Source organism: Centropristis striata, chromosome 7 (assembly GCF_030273125.1).
Source record: "Centropristis striata isolate RG_2023a ecotype Rhode Island chromosome 7, C.striata_1.0, whole genome shotgun sequence".
NCBI lineage: Eukaryota > Metazoa > Chordata > Actinopteri > Perciformes > Serranidae > Centropristis > Centropristis striata.
This window is the reverse complement of record NC_081523.1, coordinates 23,590,624-23,614,871: the sequence shown is the minus strand read 5'-3', so window position 1 is coordinate 23,614,871 and position 24,248 is coordinate 23,590,624. Positions and strand designations below refer to the sequence as shown.

Genomic DNA, 24,248 nt, shown 5'->3' with positions numbered 1-24,248 from the left:
TTTTTGAAGTGTATGACAAAAAGTGGGTAAAGTGTTACCATCTGTACAGAGCAACAAATAACAAGAGAACATGATATTTGAATGTGCTGCAGGACTGTCACTAGTCATTTAAATACAAAGCACACAACCATCAAATACTATGCCACTGACTGTTGTGTATTGGCTGGGGGCAGTCTGGTCGAACACTCTGATTCCCAATTATCAGCTTCGGGATGCCATCTGTAACAGGATGCTGCAGTAAAGTTAGAGCTTGTAGCTCAGTTTGCTGTAAAGTAGCAAAAATAAGAATAAACACATAACCTGGCATACGGTATGAAACTCTAATGAAACCAACTATCACCACAAGCAGCATGGGTATATATATATATGCATGGTATCCAATACTTTCTTAAAGGATGTAACCAGATTAAAGGTGTTATTTGACTGACGAGCAGCAGTAACCCAGCGGTGGAACAAGTAATCCTGCATTCACGATTTAACTTAATTAGATTTAATTAAATAAAAATATTAGATGATTTCAGATTCATGCATATTATTGGATTATATTTATTGATGCATTAATGGGTACCTCACTTTTATATTACAGCTGGTAAAGTGGGGGTAATCTGAATTATTTACATACTGCTGGGTAGCTTGTGAAATTCAAATTTGGGGACAAGAAAGTCAATAGAAATATACTCAGTAGCCCATAAAGTTGGAATAAAATATTTGTTTTACCTCTTTCCATGAAATGATTGTGACAATGTGATTTATTCAGTGAATATCTTCTCTTCATTAATCACTCTCTTCCAAACACATCGCAATGAAAATGAAACCACAATCAATTGAAAGAACTTAATTCATTTAGGTGTTACCAAATGAAACAATTCAATTAAGTTGGTTCAACTATTTTCTTTTTTCAGTGCACACATGTTTAAAGTTGTCTCCTTTTTTCTCTGACCTTTCATTAGTTGATAACAAAGACTACATAACCATGGCAAACTCCTTCACCCGCATGATGTCTGGCCGTAACACAGCTGTGATTCTGGCCAGCATGGGAGCTGGGACAATGGCAACTGGATACCTCCTCAGTGACAACTCTGCTGCTGCTGCTGCAGTTGCTGAGAGGAGGAGGCTCTATCCACCCAGGTGTGTGTGTGTGTGTGTGTCTACAGCCAAGTTGCCTAACATTACTGTTTCCAGCAGAGAACGATAATAAGTCAACTTATCATTTAGTTACGATTTTCAAATATTTTCACAGGGTTGGGGAGTAACGGAATATCAGTATCGGGATTGTGTCTTTAAAATACAGAATATGACATTTGAAATTCACATTTTTCATGTATTCCCCGTAAACACATTTTTGAAAAACAACTGGTGAGTACACAGTGCACCTGCCACACAATAATGGTAGAGATGAGACGCACAGCCAGACAAATGAGCTCAGGAAAACAATTCTGCAGTCTTCCAAAAGGAAACCCAAGTTTTAGAATATGTCACTTTATTTGAGTAAATTTATATTTTGAGTATATTTATATTTATATCTTTTTTTTTTTTTAATCAAACATCACAGCACTTAATTTCCATTAAAATACACGATAATAGTTAAATTTAATAAAACACAATGCACAATATACATACAAAACATTGATGGACAACATATAAAGGTACACTATGTAAATATATATTTAGAAAACTGCTGACACTTTTAAATAAAACATTTTGTTCTCTTCAGTGGTGTGATGAGAATATACACTATATTCTCATCACACCGCTGAAGAGAACAAAATGTTTTATTTAAAACAATGTTTATCTTGGAAGGGTTACAGACTGGACCATAAAAATAGCTCTACCAGTGAAGCTTTTTTTTGTCCAAACACTAACTTATTGAAAACTTTCTACAGCTCTGATTTTCCCGACCTGAGGAAGCACAACAACTGCATGGCAGCAGCCTTGACCCCAACCATTTATGGACACCTGAGGGATAAGGTGACCTCCAACAACTGGACCCTGGACCAATGCATCCAGACTGGAGTGGACAACCCTGGACACCCCTTCATCAAGACTGTGGGCATGGTAGCTGGAGATGAGGAGAGCTATGAGGTTAGAAACATGTCTGCAGTGAGTTGTTGTGTTGTCAGTGTTAAAATGAGGGGAGAACTTAACGTTTGATTTCTCCCATCAGCTGTTTTCTGAGCTCTTTGACCCCGTTATCAAGGATAGACACAATGGCTACGACCCTCGCGTAATGAAGCACCCCACTGACCTGGATGCTTCCAAGGTTACACCCTCACATTTTTCACTAATTTGTTCTCTGCGTCACATGATGATGTCCATCCATCATGATGATCTCCATCTCGTAACTTTATACTTTCTCCTCCTCAGATCACCTCAGGAATGTTTGATGAGCGTTATGTGCTGTCATCTCGTGTCCGTACTGGTCGTAGCATCCGTGGACTGAGTCTTCCCCCTGCGTGCTCCCGCTCCGAGCGCCGTGAAGTGGAGCGTGTGGTTGTGACAGCTCTGTCTGGCCTAAAGGGAGACCTGACTGGTCGCTACTACAGCCTGGGAGAATTGTCTGAGAAAGAGCAACAGCAGCTTATTGATGTAAGTGCCCAATCACACACACTCAGAGATAAGGTTCTGTACTTTTTGATGACCGTTGCCATCTAATATCCCCACAATTCCTCTGTCCCCTTACTGGTCAATCAGGAGCACTTCCTGTTTGATAAACCTGTTTCACCTCTGCTCACGGCAGCTGGGATGGCCAGAGATTGGCCTGATGCTCGTGGGATCTGGTAAGACTAGGAGAGACTCAGGCTAGAAGTACTGCTGTTTTTGTAGCTTAGCTGTAGTCACTGCATAGTTTTCCTAGAATACATTGTTTTTGAAGAGATATGATTCACAGTTTGCTGAAAAATCAAATGCAGTGTAATTCATAGACGTTACTGGTTTATGATGGAGACAACTGTAGAGACAGTAATATCATTCTCCAACCCTTGCAACAGCTTGCTCCTACCTTCTAAACAACCCACAGGAGGGTTTCCTAAAATAGCGCAGAGTCATAGTACACTATGCCATCCAAATTTCATAAAAAATGTCATAGTATTGTATGTCATCCAAAAAAAAGACAAAAAAACATAGTATAGTTTGTTGTCCAAATATCATTATAAAAGTCATAGCAGAGTATGTTGTCCAAATTTTGTGAAAAGAAAAGAAAACAAAAAGTCATAGTATTAGTATGTCGTCCAAATTTTGGAAAAAAACCCTCATAGTATAGTATATTGTCCAAATTTTGTAAAAAAAAAAAAAAAAAAAAAAGAAAAAAAGGCGTAGTATAGTGTGTTGTCCAAATATCAATGAAAAAGTCATAGTTGAGTATGTCATCCAAATTTTGTAAAAAGAAAAAAAAAGAAAAAAAAGTCATAGTACAGTATTTCATCAAAATTGTGTTAAAAAAATAAATACAAAAAAATTCATAATTTAGTATGTCGTCAAAATTTCTTTTAAAAAGTCTATTATTGTGTACACATTTCTAGCAGCTGTTGTTTTGGGTGCCTTACGGGGAGGATTTTTGTATAAAAGGGTTATTTGGGAAAAAATTACATTTGGGAATGCATCAGACACCACTGAGCACCACCACTGTACCATGAGACTAGAGAAAAGTGGATTATACAGCACAATTGGATTACACTGTTTTTCTGTAAAAGTATGTAAAAACAGATTATGTTGAAGACTGGGCCCCTATTGCTTAAAAATTACCAGAAAACAACAAGCAGACTCTATCTGCAAGAATTTTTTAATAGATGGAAATATTTTTTTTTCCTATACATTTAGTTCTTAATACACCACTTGTAGTATCCTGAAAGGTTACAGTTCCTCCAGAACCACACAAATTCAACTTGCTCTTTCTCATGCCTTCTTACTTTACCACCACAACTTCAACCTCAGGATCATTTCTTTTTTGATAAAGTTGTGCCTGCCCCCACCACCTCACCTGTGCCTTTGTAGCCCATGACTGGCCTGACTGCGGGCATTTTTTCTGCTGAATGATTCAATTGTATCAGTAGATCAGTGCTTACATGGATATCAATACCTGACTTCAAATTCAAATTTAAATCTGTCTTCCCAATTGTCTCAGGCACAACCACGAGAAGAACTTCTTAATCTGGATCAATGAGGAGGACCACACAAGGATCATATCCATGGAGAGAGGAGGAAACATGAAGAGAGTGTTTGAGAGGTTCTGCAGAGGTCTCAAACAGGTATTCATGTGTTTTTGCACCACCATGGTCCAATGTGGGTTTTTAAATCATTGCATTCAACACTGTATTTAAAAAATGTAAGTGTTTGTCCAACACCAAAGCGACAACTTCATGTTTATGTTCCAAAAAGTGAAAATATAAAACCCTTTTCTCTTGTGGCTTTTTAGGTAGAGCATCTAATTCAGGAGAGAGGCTGGGAGTTTATGTGGAATGAACATTTGGGCTACATCCTCACCTGCCCCTCTAACCTTGGCACCGGGCTCCGGGCCGGTGTGCATATTCGCCTGCCCAACCTCAGCAGGGTAATGCAGGAAACACTTAATGACACATATTTCCTGCCTTTTTGCAGTTCTCATGTCTGAAAAGTGATCTAACGTGTGTAATATTTGTGATCTAGGACCCTCGCTTCAAAAAGATCCTGGATAACCTGAGGCTACAGAAGAGGGGCACAGGAGGCGTTGACACGGCTGCTACTGGAGACACTTTTGACATCTCTAACCTCGACCGTCTGGGAAAGTCAGAGGTAAACACTTAGGGAGGAGAGCAGCTGAAGTTAAGAGGAGAAATGAGCAGCAGGCAAAGAGAGGCAGAGTCAGACGAAGGACAGCAGACGTCTCAGCAGGTGTGGGCTGTGAATAAGCGTACCCACTGCTGTTCTTTAATCTGTAATCCAGGCGGGGATGTGCCAGGTGAGGTTAAAAGACCTCTGTCTCCTGAGCTGAGCCTTTCCTGCTGCAGTCCTGCCTGAGAGAAGGGAAAGTCAGGGAGCAGATGTCCCCTGGTGTTAGTTGAACTTGTTATAGAGTAGGGTATGATATGGACAGCATGAATTTAAGTGGTGGACAACACATATCTGAGGAACACAAAGAATTTAAAGACAGCTTTTAAACAAACAAAGCTTCAGAACTACCAGCCACGTAATAAAAAGGAGTACTCAGGTATAATTAATCACATTTTACTGATAGTACATAGAATCATATGCACTTTTTGTCAACATATTTAAAATACAGCACTACAAAATTCAAAGTACATTTTGCCATGAAATAGGAGGGGAAAAAATAAAACTAAATGAAATCTAAGTAAAATCAGATTACTTTCATTTTTATTTTCCTGACTGCACACTGTGAATGGTTTAACCCTTAATTGGGCACTCATTGAAATACTTGCAAATTCCAAATTTTAACCCTAGAAAATATTGGAGGATATTACATACAGCCAGAATGTGTAAAAAAAACATATGGACCGGGGGAGGGGGGTAATATTTTTAGAAAAAAGTTACAAAATTATGAGAAAAAACAACTCAAATTTATGAGAAAAAACATCTCAAATTTGTGACCAAAAAATCTCAAATCAATGGTAAAAAAAATTGACGAGATTAAAGTGGCAAATCTACAAGAAAAAAATGTGCCGATTCATGAGATTTGAAGTGGTGAATCTGCGAGAAAAAGTAGAAAAGCTGAGTTTAAAGAAACACTCACTTTATTCTAACCAAACCAGCTGATTTCACTTGTTTGCTTACAGAATTCTTATGAAATTGAATGAAATCTTGAGCCACACTGACACATTGTAGAGAACTACTGTGTTAGCTAAATATCATTAAATCATTATATATCGATGTAAAACCTTTTTTTATACATAGATATTTGATAGTAGTTTCCACCATGTTTCCACAGGTGGAGCTGGTACAGTTACTGATTGACGGTGTAAACTTCCTAATTGATTGTGAGAAGAGGCTGGAGAGGGGGCAGGACATCAAGATTCCCTCCCCCATCCCCGCATTCAGGAAGTGAGCGTCACCTCTGCTGGGAATCCTGGAGTAGAGCAGGCGCTCCAACCGCTGGTCGTTAAACTGTTGGTCTTACAAGATATTCATGGCATGTATAGCACTGTAATGACTTACATGCACAATAAATTCATTACATGTACATGGATTCTAAACAATAAACTCTCCTGATGACCTGGGTTTTATTATTTTTACAATGACGGTGAAGTTACAACCTCTGAGGTGGAAAGCAAAATATTACCTGAAACCTAAAACATGAAAAAGCTTCTCAACAGTGCTGGAAAGTAATCTGTTAAATCTACTCAAGTGCAGTAGTATTTGCTACTTTAGACATCTAATTCACAACATTTCAAAGTAAAACATTATTGTGTCTACTACAATCTGACAGCCCCTAATTTTGGATTAGGATCTTATATTAAAAACAATGCACAACCCAATACAATGCATTGTACATCAAAACCAGTGGTTCTCAACTGGTTTGTTACCCCTTGAAAACAGCAATATCATGTTTCAGATGTCAATAAGTTGTTACACCAAATAGACTTTGTTTACCTCAAAAGCACACAGATTTGTGACAAACAAAATATTAGATTAAATTAGAAAGTCTTGGCTATCATAAAACTAAAATTCAGGTTAATTACTGCAAAAGAAGAAAACGAAAAAGCTCTGTCAAGGTCGAACAGAAAAGAAAGCACAACTCTGGTGCACACTCACTCTTCCTGTGCTCTGCTAGTTCCTTCTCCGCCGTAGACAGAGATGTTGTTATAAACCCATGGCCGACTGCCAGACTTAATAAGATAGAGCTATATTGGACAATAATGTCATGACCTTTGCAGCTCTATAATCAAGTGCTCAACTCCTGCTTATCCTGACTCACAACGAAGACTATAGTTGCTGTTACTGCAGCAAGTAACCTTACATTCTTCAATAGAAAAAAAGAATAAATAGCATCAGAAATAAAAAAGGGTGAAAAGTGCCCAAATGGATGGATTACTCCTCAGCAGCTGGTGGTTAACCTGGCATTCAGACCTCACCTGCCTCCACACAAGGTCTGTAATCCAGGGGTAAAAGGCCAAGCTCATTACAGACACCAGACGGGCCAAACAGAGGTGGCTGTTGACACAGTGAAACATAGCCAATTTCATCTGATTTACATGCTTAGGCGAGAAGAAGTGGGGATTATGCTTTATAAATAAAGGCATGCTGCCATGAGAAATTAGTCTTTTAATTATTTGGGCGAATGGCCCTTTTAAATCCTGCCACTCAGAGAGTCTTTCTGAGTCGCTCTTCCTTTTCTGGCAGCAGATTAATGACGTAGTTCTATTAATGCTATTAGAGATCTACACTAAAGAGCTCAGAAACTGTGTACGTATATGAGTGTGTGTTAGTAAAGAATTAATGCTTCAATTATTACAATCTGAATGAGGTTAAGATTTATCTGATGGATGCTAAAATTGGAATTTTTTAAAAGCAGGGATAGTAAATCAGGCACCTTCCCACAAAACAAGCCATGTGTAACTGGGGTTTTCCAGAACATCCTACCCCCCAAAATGGCTGGAGAGGTCATCTGTGTATTTATGTTAACTGACATAACGTATTCCCATGAACAGCTTCACATGATATCTTATGAAAATGTATTCATAATAGTTTGATATCAAAAGAAATATAACTGTTCTAATTAACCTTGTGAAACAGTCGTACCGCTGCTGTTTTAAATATGTTAAGGTTGTGACACAGAAGTAGTTGATTAAGTTTAGGGAAAAAGACGAGGGTTTGTGTTAAATAACTACTTCAGTACATAATTGTGGGTTACAGTTGCAGATGTGACGTAGAAGGTGATGTAGAAAGTGGCGTACTGAAGTTTATTTATAAGTTCACCATATAAGTTTGGTTTTAATCAGGACAAAATCAGTGATATCCTGTGTCCCTGCTCCCACCCTAACTGGATTTTATTAGTATTTATATCTATGATTTCACCTCACTTCCTGCTTCGCTTCCGTCACTCCCGTAATAATTACTACAGCCTCTAGCTGTCACTGCCTGACAACCAAAAAGCAGCAGTTATTTTTTGTAGACATGCCTACAAACAGTGAATGATAACAGCTTGACTTATGTAATGTTATGTTAAGTGTGTAACATACTTAACTTACTTTACATAAACCATGTGTATGAAATGTAAGTTAACTAACATACATAAGTTACACAGCAAACATACTTATATCGACTCAAACCATTATCTTTTCCTAAACCTAATCAAGTAGTTTTGTTTAAATTTCCAAAATTAAAGTGCAAAGTTTCACAATGTGCACCTATCACTGATATTCTCTTATGGTCATTTATGTGTAATTTTTGGAGTCTTTGGCAAACAACCTTTTATGTAATTTAGGTATTTTCAACCACTAAAATATATGCAGTACTTCTAGAAAGCCTTTACAAGGCCATTTTATGTATTTATTTATTTATAGCTAAGATATTAATATTTTGCCATGTCATTTTGGCTGTATAAACATTGGTTGGTCATACATTGACAGCTCCAGGTGTGGCAGCTTCAGTTTCAGCTTCACCTCAGACAACTCAAGAGTTTTGGGTGAACGCCTCACACACAAACAGGACAAATATGTAGTTTCAACTCAGGTTTAAAAACTCTTATTGACATTGGAATTCTTTCCTTAAAATGAAATGATGATGAATTGGAGAGCAAACATTTTCAAATAAATGATCAACATTATAGGATGGCTGGAAACTCCCCCAGTGCAAACTGCTCAAACATAAAGGTATTAACCCAATGTGGTGAGGGTTTCTTCAGGCTATAAAACACACAAGGAAGTAGATAATGTTCATTTGACATCAGAGGTCTGACAAGTTTTCAGATCTGTACGCTTTCTCATTTGATCAAAGACTCAAAATGAGGCTGTGTGTATCATTGGCATTCATCTGCATGATGCTGGCAGCAGGTAAGGGCAGTAAGGAGGAACAATCAGAGCTGAAATTAATTTTTGTCTGCCATTGTGAACATTTTGCATTCTCCATTGCCCTTAGTGTGTGGGTTAAAGTGCTTCACCTGCTGGAGTGCAAACCCTGGCACCTGCACTCAGGTCTGGAACTGTCCTCAACATTACGACCGCTGTGGCACCACCATTGGTAAGCTGAATTTACTACCACGTGTGCCTTTGAGAATGTGTTCCATGGTGCAATTTGTATAGTCTGAACTGTAAATCTGTGACTCTTATCACAACGTATTTCATGGAACTTTTCCTGTCTTTACTACTGCAGTTGCTGAAAATATGATCACCAAAGAATGCATGAGAAGTGATGTATGCAATAACGTCTATTCCGTGGGTGTCAGATGCTGTGCTGAAGACCTGTGTAATGGAGCGAAACACACTGGAGTCTTTGTCCCTCTCCTTTTAGCGCCCTTAGCCATCATTACACTCTTCATTTGAAGCTTAACATCCTCGTTTTTACATTTTCATGCTGTAAAAATCTGCCGAGGTGCTCCGAGTGCTCAAACCTGGAAGAAACATCTGATAATCAAAGAACTTTTAAGGCAGTGGTGGTATTTGAAAAAAAAATTTGAGCCCTTTGAGGAAGCTTTTGAAAGCTAAAACCCTAGTGGACTATTGAGAGGAATTTTATTTTTGCACTGTTTATCTTTAATTATTCTGAAGGTAACCTGTATAGTATACCTTCCTCTTATGTTGTATTTTATTTCATATTTGACGGATACTGTATATTTTGAAATATTGGTATGAATTTATTGGAATGTAACAAATTTAAAATTGGTGTTATAAAATAAATGAAAATACTGATGACAACTTTTGCTCTTATAGATTCAAGAGCTTTCTAGAATCCATACTCAGTCTTTTTTACTCCTTTTTCAAAAGTAAATATCCTACAAAATCAACCAGCAAAACAGTTTATAGCTCGCTTTTTTATTTAAGATGCATTTTAGGAGGACAAAAAGACAATTTATTTTAGAAAACACAATCTATACCCATAGAATGTGCCTCATCATGTGTAGTTAATAAAACCAGGCACTAGAGGGCAGTATAGGCGAAATCAAAAAGGGGAGCATAAACTCTTTCGAAAAGTGAGATTTTCAGTAAGTAAAATATGTTGTAACAAAGCAAGTCCACAAGTGTGTTTTTAGTTGTTCTATGTACTATTTTCTCTTTAAATCACATTTTGTAATTAGAGGTCAGGGGGCCTCTAACAGTTTGGGCCCCTTCAATAATCATTCAAGATTATGGAGGCAGCATTCCAATCTAAGTGCTCCATGTGGTGTTAGGATAAAGAACATATAACTTTGGCATTGTTTTAAGAGGTTATGTAATGTATTTTGTTCAGTAAATGTAATGTAATCATGAGCTAGTTGAGTATAACATTAACAATTCTGGCTGATGTACAACAACTAAATGCCACATTACAAGCTGCAGACCTTTACAAAAAAAAAAAGTTTAAAACCCACTGGCAGGGGTCACAGTTTGATTTACTGGTGTGATTATATTACAATGCTATAATTAATGGACCTTTTTGAAAGTGAAGTCATTGCCAAGAAATCACCAACTGACCTGATGTGCACTTCTGAAAAAGAGCAGATCAACCACACCAGGCTGATTATCAGCTTTGATCTCTATTCAAAAGCGATTTATTACACAAACATAAACTTACATTCTTTTGTTCAGTCACTCTTGAGGTAATGTTGTCTGCAGTGTTTAATCATTATGCAATCACGCCATAGCTCCTCTAAGGTCGTATTTATTCTGTATTCATGGTGTTCACATCACTCAAGTAAGCCATTCTCTGATGTTTGTGGTTGAAATTGCTTCATGTCATCAAAAACAGGAAGCTAAGATGTATTATTGTGAAAATCCACCTGCTAACCTACATCACATGCATATTTTATATCAACTCCCACACATAGCTCTCCATACCTCTCCATACAGAAAATTAAAGATTTAATCAGTCAAAAAAATGCCTTTTCTATGTATGATTCAATGACAAAGAGCTGTTCCACAATCTATAATATATATATATATATATATATATATATTAGCTGAGAATTCCCAAAATGACTCTGAAATGATAGAGAATTGTAAAAATACATTTTTTAAAGATTGTAGCAGACTCATACATTGCAGTATTACGTATGAGCAGTGTATGAACAATGTACTATATGTCATTTGTTGTGATATATTTGCTCTGGGGTCAGCTGCTAATGTTAACTTGTCATGTAGGTTGAGTTAATGCTCTGTAAAAAGAAAGAGGCACAGAGCTGAGGTCACATATAAACTGGTAGCTGATATGTTGAGCAATGGACATGTGAGTGCGCTTTTACCAATGCATGCTCATTTATGTATGTAAATGCTGACAGTCTTTATTTGTCTGGCTGTGAAGTAGAGTTGATTTATGCTCTTTCCATCAGACATGTAAAATGTATACATTTACACAACAGCGGGCGTTATTCGTTGCTTGCAAGATGCTTGATTGTCTGGCTGCTCCTACACTTGAGATCATGTTATTTTTGCTTCACTTGATTTTACTTTAAATTAAATAAAATTCGATCAGTTGTATGTTTGTAAACTGCCAGCGTAGGTGGGTGCTTTTTTCTCCCATCATTGCAATTTCTTGATGAGTTGCATCTGACGTCATTCACAAAGCAAATAGTAGCTTTATCAAGTCATGTATGAGGAAACGGTTGTATCACTCTTTAAGTGACATTCATTTTAAATGTATCTATAATAATCAATTCAAATCATTTTTTATGGTTCAGCTTGGTTTAGTTAAGCACTTGATCATCGAAGGATGCTAGTAGATACAGTCAAAAACATCAGCAAACTGAATTGGACTGAAATAATGCTATTAATCATGTTACACAAGTATATAAATATAGAAGTGTTAGGAGTATTAGTAGTAAGTTCATATCCAATGAGTACAGACCACTTTCACACAGTTCATCATGACTTTTTTTCAACTTTAGTTATTTTTTTCTTTTCTGTAATGTATATAGTAATTTTTAAATTCAAAGTAGGTTCAAGAATGTTAATCATATCAAGTCAGGCAATAAAATATTGATTTTAAAATTGTTAAAAAAACAAACAAAAAAATTCTCTGCCATCTCTTGACTGTCTAATATTGCTTTAAATATCTAAATAGAACAATACAATAGAACAAGCATGCAAAATATGATGCATTGTTATAAAGTAAATAAACTACCCAACAGTATACTACATAGGAAATAGATGTGTTAGTTACAGCTCAAACTTTGTTAATTATTAAACAATAATGATAATCCAATGATGTTTCTTCTTTACTGTGCAAATGTTGGGGAGAAAGTCAGTTAAAAAACTGGATCCTCTGGAGAACATGTTGTTTGATATCAGCTTTGAGTATGAGGGAGCGAGTCAGTTTTAATGGGCTCAAAATGAAAAGGTTCAGACCTGCTGACCTGTCCTGAAGGTACAGCAACTTGGGAAAAAGAAAGGGAGAGAAAGAATAATGAAGTAGCAGCAATAGAGTTTCTCTTTGTGGAATATTCACCAACCAGTCCAGTGTGAATAATATCTTAAATAAACATAATTTCCGCTTTCTGTTACTTCAGTGTTATTAATAACGCAAGCACGTCTCTTTCAGTACAGGGCCGCATCTCATCCACAACGACTTATGACCCCTTTGGCACGACAAGTGACAAACTCATTTCCAGTCCACCATCACAGGCCTCTATAAATACACTGCAGTGTATACAAGACAGCTGTGCCCAGTGCAAGAAAACAAAAAATCAGACTTCATTTCTTTCGATGGCATCCAAAGTACGTTTCATTCTCTAATGAAGACTAAAAATTGCAAGGCATCGAGTGCAAAAAGACATCCGCTGGTTAATTGAATCATCATGGTTGAGCAGGTTTGAGATTAATTCCATGTAAGGAGAAGATCAAAAGCGAGTCAGTTAGAAGGAAGTCGAGGGGAATAAGAGCATTGAGGCTTGTGGGATAATCCCATTAAGAGCTGCACATTCATTCAGACTGAGGACTCACAGCTGTACAGTACTGAATGTAAGAGATTAGGGCTGTGATGAAGAGGGGTCAAAAACAAACCTGTAATTTTTCAGTTTTAGAACACTGTGGTGTATTATTATGTGCTCTCACTATCACGCCTTTTAATTATAATTCAACCACTATGAAAGCTATTTCAGAGTTTGTCTCTGGAACAGATTGGATTACAGAAACAAAGAGAAATGCATGCGTCATGGCTTAATACTGATTGCCAAGGACATATTTTAATATATTTACACAAACGTTTCACTGCAGCGTATAGCAATGACGTCTTCTATGACTACACTGTAGGCATATGATCTAAGTTTAGACTTTATTCTTCTGAGGTCTTGTTTTAATGTGTTTATGTCTGTCCATGAGTATCAACATTTCTGTGTTAACACCCTCGAAGCAACTTACTTCAGCTTCTGCCACAGGAACAAGAGTTTTTTGCAAAGTCCAAATAGCAGCATGACGTTAGTGATTTTACCATACCACATAGTTTGTTTTTTAAACCATAGGCCATTGATAAAGGGCAGCAAAAGCCTATGATTTAATAAGTACTCAAACTAAATTAGCGTGACTATGTGTGCCACACCCATACATATCCTAACACATCCTCACACTTAGATTTAATGGTCACCAGTTTAAATGTGTGATTGATGTTGTGAAACAGACACAGTTTGATTAGGTTAAGAAACCAAAACTACTTGCTTAGATTTCGAAGAAGATGTGGTTTGGGTAAAAATATGCATGTTTGTTACATTACTCAAATTCAATATGTGACGTAACTTAACACTAGTTATGCACGAGGTATGTAAAATCAAGGGCCTGGGGCGTTCCCGGTGGCACACCTGGTAGAGCGCGTACAGAGGTCTCCCCCTTTCACTCTCAATATCTCTCTGTCTCAGTAAAGCTACAAAATGCCCCCAAAAAAATCTTTTAAAAAAAAATTAAAAAAAGTCAAGGGCCTGATGCAGAATTACCTGCATTCTTTCTAAAGGCCAGCAGGGGGCGACTCGACTGGTTGCAAAAAGAGGTCCAAAATGTATGAAAGGCTATGAAAAAATGACTTAATTAATCACCTCAGTAAAAATTTTCCCCATCAGTTTTAGTCTCAATCACTAATTTCAAGTCTTCTTTAATACACCATGATGCTTATTTAGTAAATGATCATGTATTTGGTCACAAATTAATGATAACAAGCTGCTACAATGACCAGTTTGGGTGTTGTCTCTGTTCTTGTCTTATAACTTTGAAACTTTCACGGTGTGTTTTTAGTTCATGAAAGATATTTGTAAAAATGTTTTCCTATAAAAACGTTTTGTAAAGCATTTGGTTGTACTTGAAGGCACTTTGAGGAGTTGGCTGTTTTGGCATTTTTTGCACATGGCTAACCAAGCTCACCAAATCGCCAAAGCCATTAAAATTCACCTTCTGGGGACCATTAATTGTCTGTACAAAATATCATGCCAAACCAATGGTTGCTTAGATATTTCATTCTGGACCAAGGCAGTGTGACTAGAAAAGTAAGATTTAAATCTCCTGACTAACATAAAACTGTCTGCCCCCTCACCCACTGCCCTGATAAAAAAAAATAACAGTGGGCAACAGTTGTTTCTCAAGACAACTCATTGGTATATAAACAAGAAAAAGAAAAATGAAACCTTCCTCTGGCTGATGTATAAACATTTAAAACCCAACACCACACAAGCGCATAAGGTATCGTATTTAGAGCTAGACTAGAGAGAAGAACATTCTCACAGTTTCAGAAAATTTCTTCTGGTTATATGGATGAATCCTGCAGAAGCATATTCGTAAAACAAACACCAAGTGAACATGCAGTGCTATGATGAAATGGAAGAAGGCTCTCAAAAACAGAGTGACTCACAAAAGCAGAACATTAAAAATGTGCTTTATCATGCAAGTCGTATTTATTTTTAAATTGTCAAGGCAATATAAACAGAAGAGACAGCAGAGATGTAAATCCTCCCAAAGAATACTGAAACTGATATCAACTGAGAACAACGAAGGCAAGCTTTGAAATGAATGCCCTTGCCAAAAATTATAATGAATCACAGATTTTCCTGACAAACGACTGAAAAGAACACAATCAAATCCACCATCCTCCATAAATTTGAGATGAATAAAAATAATTATTAGAATAAATATTCTAAGATCAAAGCGAACAAAATTAGGACACGAAATAAAATATATGGCAAAACAATACAAAATATAATCTCACTGCATTTGTCAAACTGGCGTATTTACAGAGACATGGATGATTGAGTGTCATGTTTAAGCCTGTTTGTCTGTGTGTGTGTGTGTGTGTGTGTGTGTGTGTGTGTGTCTGTGTGTGTGTGATCTCATTCCACGGAGCAGAAGTTATCCAGAGCGTTCTCTCGGGTCTTGGGGAGCTCATGTTGTTCCAGTAGTCGGTACTGGAAGGAAACACGATTGATATAGTTCCCACTGGACACCAGCCTCACCACTGAGTTATCACAACCAATCTTCATCTGAGCTGAAGGGCCAGAGAGAAAAACAGATGCTTTACACTGGAGCACATACAGCCCATCTAAACCTGCCTATGACAATATATGTGCCTTTTTTCTGTGTGTAAAGTGCTTTGCATTGCAACCATTAACCCAGATTAAGATGAATGAATAAAGGTAGTATAGTATCGTATGGTAAAGATGGACATTATAGCATATTGCAGTTCAAAATGTGGCTATTGATCTTCCAATAAAAGAATAAGATCCTTGAACATATTCTTTCATGAGCATCAATAAACGAGACTCCCTCAAAAAATTGACATATAGGCAGTTTGCACTGGCAGTTTGTTATAAGACATATTTATGTTTATTGTGTTGTGGCGACCTCTAGTGGACATAGTTCTTATGAAGGGAGCAAAGCAAGAAGTCAGGTTACATAGTATAAAGAGTGAAAAAGTATGTAAAGGGTGTGAAAAACAAACGCAGGATTTTGACCAAGAATACCGGCGTGTTCCGTTTAAAAATAAGAGTCAGCATGATTGTTAATTTAATTTTACGTAACAAGCAAAAAAAGTGACGTTCTATGTCATGTGCATAATCATGTCATGTACTTACACACAGATGAACAAAAGTAACTTAATATACTGACTTAATCCAAACCACAGTCTTTTCTAAACATAACCATGTAGTCTTGGCACCGAAAACTAACTGAATAGCAGCAGTTCCACAACATTTATCACATGTTTAAAACTGCAATTGTTAGGTTTAATGAGGATGTGTTGATCTGCTGATACGGGTAGAGGTGCTAATTTAGGAAATGATTGTGTAGGTCGAAATACAGAGTAGGAGTAGGAACCTATGTCGTTCTATGGGTTTTAGGAGTTGACGCTACAAAAATCTTTGGATTATATTTTCAGAAATAATACAATTTTACAGAGTGAAATCTCTAAATATTTGCACAAAAAAATTGAGTTTCACCTCATTTTAATATTACAAAAATACATACATCAATATATTCTCATATTATTTTGAAGGACTAATCTTCAGCATCATCGGTCCCAATTTTTATTATTAGAAGCATATTCCTAAAGGTCATCACCATGAGAGGAGGCTGCTGTAACACTACAGTGGTCAGTGTTTTGATAAGCTGGAATTAAGTTGAACTGTTTTTATTAATGCACAACTGTGTTTTAAAATAAGGGCAATTTTCAATGAAACAATATTAGTGAAAATAAAAAACAGTGAGCCTAACAGCATACTGTAGCATAGCATAGCATAGTATAGTAGTAGAAGAGAGAAAAGCCATTGTCTAGTACAAGAAGTCAGATATCCTGATGTTACAATCAACATCACAGATTCCAAAAGGAGGAAAACTGGTCAGGCTCCGACTCACCGAGCCCACTGGGGGAGAAGCAGAGGTCAGCTACAGGGAACATCATAGAGGTGTCCACGCCATTCCCCCCTAGCAGCTCCACATAGTCACCTGACCCTGAACAGCCCGTCCACAGCTGTCTCTGTAAAAAACAAGAACAAAAAAATATTCTGGTGCTAAAGTGAAGCTAAAGCAAACATTAAACTGTTTGAATATTAAAGTGCAATATTAAAGGTATCCATTTGAGGGTTGTTGTTTTTTTTCATACCACTGGGGTGCTATGGAGCAATGTGCTGATGAGCAGACTCCTGTTTTGTTGGTATCCTGTGTCTACTAGTACAATGACACACACCTAGTAATATATAGTCCTGCTGGCTGGAGAGGTTGGTATGTGTAGCATATGCAAGTTATAAAACACAAGGAAGATTAGATGACCAGGTGGAGAGCGGCAAAATATGACATGAGTTTATTTTACGCTATTCTGCTGATGGATAGTTGGTGGTTTAAATACACCAAAACATTTACCAATGCAAAGCATGAAAGGAAAAGATAAGTACTGCTCACCAAAGTGAATAGCTGCTAGAATGCAGGTTACAAAGTGAAACTTAGCCTATCCCATAGGCAGGAGTCTGATATTATGTTGTTTAGAATAATGTTATAAAGCTAAAGTTGCAATCCTGAGTCCATCATATTTTATATCTACCGATATCTATCTTTTATCACACTACTACTTTTAACATAAAATATGATTACATGCAGCTGTGCTTGCCTGTAAAACTGTTTATACAAATCATCTTTGACATTTTGAAACTCTTTACAAAACAACTTTCGTAGAAATGTGAGGTTGTTGTATTTGGCCCAGCTAATGAGGAACTTTCAGTTCATCATCATGTCAACAGTCTGGCAGCCAGTAACAGACCAGCTGCCAACATCTTCAGAAGTTCTTTTGTTTTGTTCAGATTGGATTACATGTGGTGTTTATTACTGAAAGTTATTGTAACTGGCGTGGAACCAGTAAGCGCACACTTACAGCTTAACATTGAGCAGAGAGGAGCCGCAGATTTGACACTGCACAGTTCAGATTGTTTTAAGATGCACATTTGATACATTGTTGATTATGCCCACTTTAAATATTTTTGACGTAAGCATCTTTATTTTCTAGATTACAACTGATTTTATATGATATATAAGAAACTGTTCAACAGCTTTGGCAATATGAAGGGTTATCAACATTTAAAGCTCGGCCTTGCTTATTGCTTACAGCTGATTGAAGCTCCTCAACAGCCACTGTGTACTTACACAAATTTTTTCGAGAATTTCAATGAAGTGAGGGAACTTCTTCAATAAGGGGGAGTGTCTGTCTGTATGTCTGTATTTGTGTGTCTGACCTGTGGGCTGAGCTCATTGCTCTTGGCCTGCCCCAGGCTGAGATCTGTCAGTCGGATCTCCACAGGGTAGATGATGGAGAAGCTGCAGTTCCTGCGCTGGTGTGGCATCACCATGGTGAAGCTGCCCTCTGGACTCTGAGACATGATGTTACAGGCTTTACACACACACACACACACACACACACACACAAAGACACAGGAGGAGAGGTTTCAAATTAACAGTTCCCCGTCACCAGAGAAACTCATTACTGACACCTCATGTCACAAATTGGACATGATCAAGGCTGACTGCAGGGAGGGGACACAATTAGGGCTGGGCATGGAAATCCAATTCCAGTTCTGATGACAAAGATAAGAAAATAATGAAATTTGAATTGATAACAGTATGGTAGACTAGACAGGCACCAACAGGAGTCGGAACAGTTTACTCCTGCAGGCATGTTGTTCATTTAGAAACATTTTTGCGGCAAAGGAGCCGTGCCAATCAAAGCGAGGAGAAAATGTTGGAATAAATATTATTGAGTGTTATTTGTTCTGCAAGGTTTGTAGACGAATAACTTTTAACTGTTGTGTATGTAAGTGTAATTTTTCCTCTTTTTAGGTCGGTAATTGTCACTCACATCATTGACAAAGGAGCAGAATCTGTTTTTGTTTTTGATAAAACATTTTTTTTGGTCAAGAAGGGTCTACACATATTGGGGAACATTACATGATTCATGTTGTCAATGGATCTATTATATGTACATCACATCGTTGCATGCACAGAGATATACATGCTGGTTTATGGCCAGTTTCACCAAACTACGGCCAGCTTGAGACCCAGCAGAGGCAGGATTGTGAACAGCTGCAGTTAATGGTCAATATATGAATGAGACCTCACACATTGTCCTGAGATTTATGCTGTTTTCCTACAGATAATCCATTCAAAGTCCTTTTTTTGTGTCAGTGCTTTCTTTGTCTATCTTTGTCTTACAGCCAGGCCGTGATTGTAATGTTGCTTGACACAGTGTTAACACCGTGTTTGTCAAGCAGCTGGAAAACAGGTGCATGCCTCTCATTCAATCTCTTCCTGTCGCTCTCGGCCTTGATTAATGCTCGACCAGGCGCAAATATCCTGGAAGAGCACACTTGCATGCACACAAGTCACCAACACTCATTTTAAAGCATATATAGAAAATAAAACAACCCAAATCTGATTGAGATGCAAGGCCTTGGAGCCTTTTTTACTTTCTCTTTCCATCATTTCTTTTGTTTACAATTTAGTTTTTATGGATGTTGTTTCTGTTTATTTTGCTTTTAAATTTTTAGCCCTCAAGTGATTTCGAAGGACTTGCAGCAGGACTCACGGAAAGGGTTGTGTAGCTTTTTGACAGCGAGGGTGAAGCCACTGTCAGGGCTGTGGATGCGGAAGAAGATCATGGCGACATTCTGAGAGGAGCGGGTGCTGAGTCCTGGTGATGTGGAGGAGCAGTAGTCCGTGTAGCGCTGGTTTATAGGTAGCTGGTGGTCCTGCCTGCTGGGGAACTTCTCTCCCTTTAGCACCCAGCCATCAAACATCTGCAGGAGGTAAATCATGGTTCTGATTTTACTCACAGGGAATTTTCACTGCGTAACATAATTTTCATATTATTTGAGCGAAAGCATCAATAAATCTTGAGCATACAGAGCCAAAAATTATCAATGGAGATATTCTATTGCAGTGCCACTCCACTGCCACTTTTAATACACAATGTGGAGTAATTACTGACAATTTGCATTATCTAAAAAGTTATAATAGCAGGTGTAAAGCAAGGAAGATCGGAGCAAGTTTTGTTGAGGTGAGACAGTTAACACAGTTAAGACAGTTAAATGACTGTTGGTAGTACACTGTCTTCAAATAACTAAAAAGAAAAGGTGTTAAAAGTTTAGTTTGGATCTTTTGAAGTGGGATTGTATGAGGTACTTAGCTACAGTCATTTTATTACCTACAGTAGATGGTGGTCGGCACGTCCCCAGTTTGTAGAAGCAGTGAAGAACAGACAGAAGCTAAGTAATGTACTGCTGTGGACGGGGGCAGCAACAAAACTTGTGTTAAATTTAGAAGATTTCCACAGATTTACATTGGCATTAAACAAGCAGTCCTGTTTAAGTTTATATGGAGGGAACTGAAGCAGCTACTTTTGCTCTCATCAAAGCCACCAGACTCCATTGACGTTGCAAGACAGAAGTTACTGGCTTAGCATTGCCGATCCAAGCTGACATTGACTGAGAGGCGGGGTACACCCTGGACAGGTCGGCAGACTATCACAGGGCTGACACTTAGAGACAGACAACCATTCACACTCTCTTTAACGCCCACGGACAATTCAGAGGCACCAATTAAACCTAAGCTGCATGTTTTTGGACTGTGGGAGGATGCCAGGGGACACGGAGATAACCCACGCAGAAGAGCCGCAGATCAGATTCCAACCCTCTTGCTGTGAATCTGAACTGACCATTAAAACACCACAATAACAAAGAAAGCTTAATGATCAAGGCTGTGGTTTCCCCGCAGCTCTCGTGCCCTGCAAGGTAAAATTACTTTTTTTGTCAAAGTTTTGATAAGAGCACATACCTGCTTCAGCTCCCCCTGAGAAAACAGGGCTGTCTGACGGCAGAGTAAATCAGTCAAAATAAACAAAATATATCATACACTGAAACTGATATTGATTTATTGGATACATTTTGCTGCTACGCCCGTCCACAGCAACACTTTGCTTAGCTTCCATATCGGTACTCCTGTCTGCTTCTCCAACCTGGAGGCGGGCCTCCATCCATCAGCTGCAGGTAATACACTGACTGTGGATAAGTACCTTATACATCCTCCACTTCAAAAACTCCAAACTCGACCTTTAACTTATTATGCTAAAGTTAACATAAGGCAATATCGCTTCACTGTAGGTGCCTTTTTCTAAAGCTAATAGTGGAATAGTACAGTATACAGCACCAGCTACACTGCTGTGTTGTGAATTCTATTTAATTACAAACATAATCCAACATGAATTCTGTTCTATAAATACTCTGTAAATGTGATTTATGCAGATGGTGTGTTCAGAAACAAACATGTTCTGATTGGTTGTGTTGAACACTTTCTCCTGCTTAAATGATCTGTGCAGGTCAGATAGTAACCCCAGTCGATGTAATAAAGTTATAAAGTTATAAAGTTAAAAAGTCTTTCTCTCTGCCATGCCTTTTACCACTTTAGCCCACATGAACTGACACTGTAATGTAACTGGCAGGCTTGGCATCACAACTAAAGCCTTCCCACACTTGCTCTGAGTAATGTGACCAATGCATAGAGGATCCAGTGGGGTGTTTGGCCCTTAAACACCGCCTTAAACCTGTTTGGCATGATTTTAATCAAACGGATGTAGAAGAAATAGACTTAAGAGTTTACATTTCAAAGGCCCTGAACTTCCTGTCTTCGTCTCACAAAAGGGATTGGAGGATGTTTGTGTGGGTGTTGTTTCTGGTGAGTGGAGCCAACCTTGATGAAGTCTCCGGCGCTGCAGTCGATGTTGACGTCAGACAGCTCCAGGCTGATGACCTCACTGGGCTCAGCGATGATGAAAGCTGCACAGGCCAGCTGAGGCCGAGACGCCACGAAAGTGAAGTAACCATCAGTGGCCAGCATGTCCAAACATCCTTCAAACCACACACACACACAGGACTGATTTATATTTACAGAGAGGGGCTTCAAGGATTTAGTGCTCAAAAACAAGTTCAAGCAAGTTGCTGAAGAGTCTGAAGTGTTTTTTTGTAATCACACAGTAGAGATGATATGGTTCTGGGGTTTAGTTATAAAGTGTTCATTAATTCTGCCAAAAGGGGATTTACAGAAAACACTGTTTTCTCACACTTTGCACCTTTTCCATACAATTACTAAATATCATATAGTCACTGTAAGTGCAGTTTTATGTACAATAAAAAATAGACATGGATTAATTAAGTAATTCATTGACTAATTGGGGGATAGAGTAATAAAATGTGTCGACAGTACCTGGCTGGATACTAGAACTGTACTAAATGTTTAAAATTCATCACTTAACATACTTTTAAAGGATTTACTTGTTTGCAGAGTCAGTGAGCATAATCAGCTACTGTATAAACAACCATTGGACTAAATTGAATGAAATGAATCGTTAACAGCAGCACTTACTGAGAGGTCGGCGGAAAATAAAATCCTCTGAATCTCTTTTCTGGTCCAAACTGAGCAGAGAATATAATCCCTCTGCAGCTTCGTTGTCCTGAATAAAAACATATATTTATTAAAAATGACGTCAAATATGAGGCTCCAGCTGTTTTCGCAGAAACTTTATCAGTAATTGAATGATTGAATATCGATGAGAAGTCTTACCTCAATGTAGCGACTGAGCCCCATCCGTGATGAGAGGGAGATGAGGAAGAGGAGCAGCTGTGCGCGCAGAGCCACCGACATCCTGACGTGCGTCTCTCGGTGAAGTGTTTGGAGAAGCGAAGGGGGAATAACGGCGCTGTGTGAGAGCTGGCAGCTTTTATAGCAGCACACACAGACAGACGGGCCTGTATCAGAGGGTCACTGACAAGCACTTCACCATCATGTGTGTAAATCTCCCATTCATGCTAATGTTAGGACACTTACATACGCTTGGCTGTGTAGGAACAAATAGCAACTACGTATAATTTCGTTAGGATGTTAAACTACCAAATGCATACATTATATTGCTTATTTAGGCCACCCGGTTACGAGGTTATGGTGTGATGCGTAAATCATGATGACAAGCACAACAAATAAATTAATGAATAAAATCAAGCAAACAAAACTGCCCATTACAGGTGTGCAACGTATTTAAATACATATATTTAATTATTTTTTTTCATAGAATGCCTCTGAACATTTTGCCAGATGAAAATTAACCTCCTTTGCTCAATTGTTCTCTGTGGATGAATGGACATGGTCTCTGTCTCTAAACAAAGCTGTGGGGGGTTTATTTTGTTGTCACAAACGTAATATGTGAAATGTGTCTAATATTGCACAAGAATTTGACATGTACTCATTTGGAAGAAATGCTTACTTTAACTGAGGACACACATGCAAACTTGCTTATCCAGAGTGAGTTTCCAGCCGCAGGAGCTTCAGGCTCAGCCAGCCATCCCAAACAAAAACAACTTGCAGTGATTTGGGGGTGGGAAGACAGTGAGGGATCATGCAGCAGTGGTGGCGTGTTTAAACTGAAGCACACAAAGATAACCACAGTTAAACCAGATAATTCTGTTTAGATAACATGGTACTTCTTTTACATTTGATGATATACTTCAGGTGTTTGTAGGCAGATTGTGACACAATGGGCCCCGGACATAGAAATGCAAAAGGCCCCACCACCTCTCCTACATGAAGCAACACACAGCCTTAATAGTTTTTGTGGTTGTTTTCTGTCTCTTTGTATCAGTTAGAAATCTCTCTGGTTTTATGACTCTTTGTAATAGTTTTGGTCTTTTTGTAGTTATTTTTTGTTGGGGGCTGTTTTCCCATTTTTGTGCCTTTGTATCTCTTTGTGATTGTCTTGAGTCTGTTTGTGATAGTTCAGTGACTTATGTGGTCATTGTCTATTTGCAGATCTTTTTTTGTAGTATTTTTTGTTTCTTTGTAGTTTCTTTTTCTCTCTTTGCAGCTGTTTTTCATCTCTTCATAGTTTTTTTTTTTTTTTATCTCTGTGGTCTTTCTTTGTCTCTTTGTAGTTGTTTGATGCATTTTGTGGTGATTTTGTGTCTCTTCCTGGTTTGTACATATCTCTTTCAGTGACAATTTGCAGGTGAAGGCCAGGGGGAATCCTTAAACTAGGCTCTTTCGGTAATCTATCCATGCTGGTGTGTGCATAATTCTAGCAGTTACATGCTTCATCCCCACCAGAGACTGGTTGTTTAGTGTGGTTGAGTTTCT

General features: G+C 38.1%; 2 protein-coding genes across 2 annotated transcripts; one reads left to right on the top strand and one right to left on the bottom strand.

Moving 5' to 3' along the window:
* The first annotated feature begins 973 nt into the window (after positions 1-973).
* Positions 974-6,189, top strand: LOC131974603 (creatine kinase U-type, mitochondrial-like). The gene is made up of 9 exons (XM_059336983.1): positions 974-1,128; positions 1,884-2,082; positions 2,165-2,260; positions 2,365-2,586; positions 2,692-2,777; positions 4,121-4,244; positions 4,412-4,546; positions 4,642-4,767; positions 5,918-6,189. Exons 1-9 carry the CDS (start codon positions 974-976, stop codon positions 6,032-6,034), a joined length of 1,260 nt encoding a protein of 419 aa, XP_059192966.1. The 3' UTR covers positions 6,035-6,189.
* Positions 6,190-15,405: 9,216 nt separating this feature from the next.
* On the bottom strand, positions 15,406-23,176 carry LOC131974874 (corticotropin-releasing factor-binding protein-like). The gene is made up of 7 exons (XM_059337370.1): positions 22,686-23,176; positions 22,488-22,575; positions 21,816-21,973; positions 19,657-19,867; positions 18,311-18,465; positions 16,944-17,064; positions 15,406-15,579 (listed from the first exon to the last, which is right to left on the bottom strand). Exons 1-7 carry the CDS (start codon positions 22,764-22,766, stop codon positions 15,425-15,427), a joined length of 969 nt encoding a protein of 322 aa, XP_059193353.1. The 5' UTR covers positions 22,767-23,176; the 3' UTR covers positions 15,406-15,424.
* Positions 23,177-24,248: the final 1,072 nt, after the last annotated feature.

Excerpts from the sequence above, each read along its gene's own strand:
- LOC131974874 (XM_059337370.1), bottom strand. The coding sequence starts at position 22,766 with ATGTCGGTGGCTCTGCGCGCACAGCTGCTCCTCTTCCTCATCTCCCTC. Across the intron at positions 22,576-22,685 it reads GGCTCAGTCGCTACATTGAG|GACAACGAAGCTGCAGAGGG; the intron begins GTAAGACTTCTC and ends GTTTTTATTCAG. Across the intron at positions 21,974-22,487 it reads TATTTTCCGCCGACCTCTCA|GATGTTTGGACATGCTGGCC; the intron begins GTAAGTGCTGCT and ends TGTGGTTTGAAG.
- LOC131974603 (XM_059336983.1), top strand. The coding sequence starts at position 974 with ATGGCAAACTCCTTCACCCGCATGATGTCTGGCCGTAACACAGCTGTG. Across the intron at positions 1,129-1,883 it reads AGGAGGCTCTATCCACCCAG|CTCTGATTTTCCCGACCTGA; the intron begins GTGTGTGTGTGT and ends AACTTTCTACAG. Across the intron at positions 4,547-4,641 it reads GCCTGCCCAACCTCAGCAGG|GACCCTCGCTTCAAAAAGAT; the intron begins GTAATGCAGGAA and ends TTTGTGATCTAG.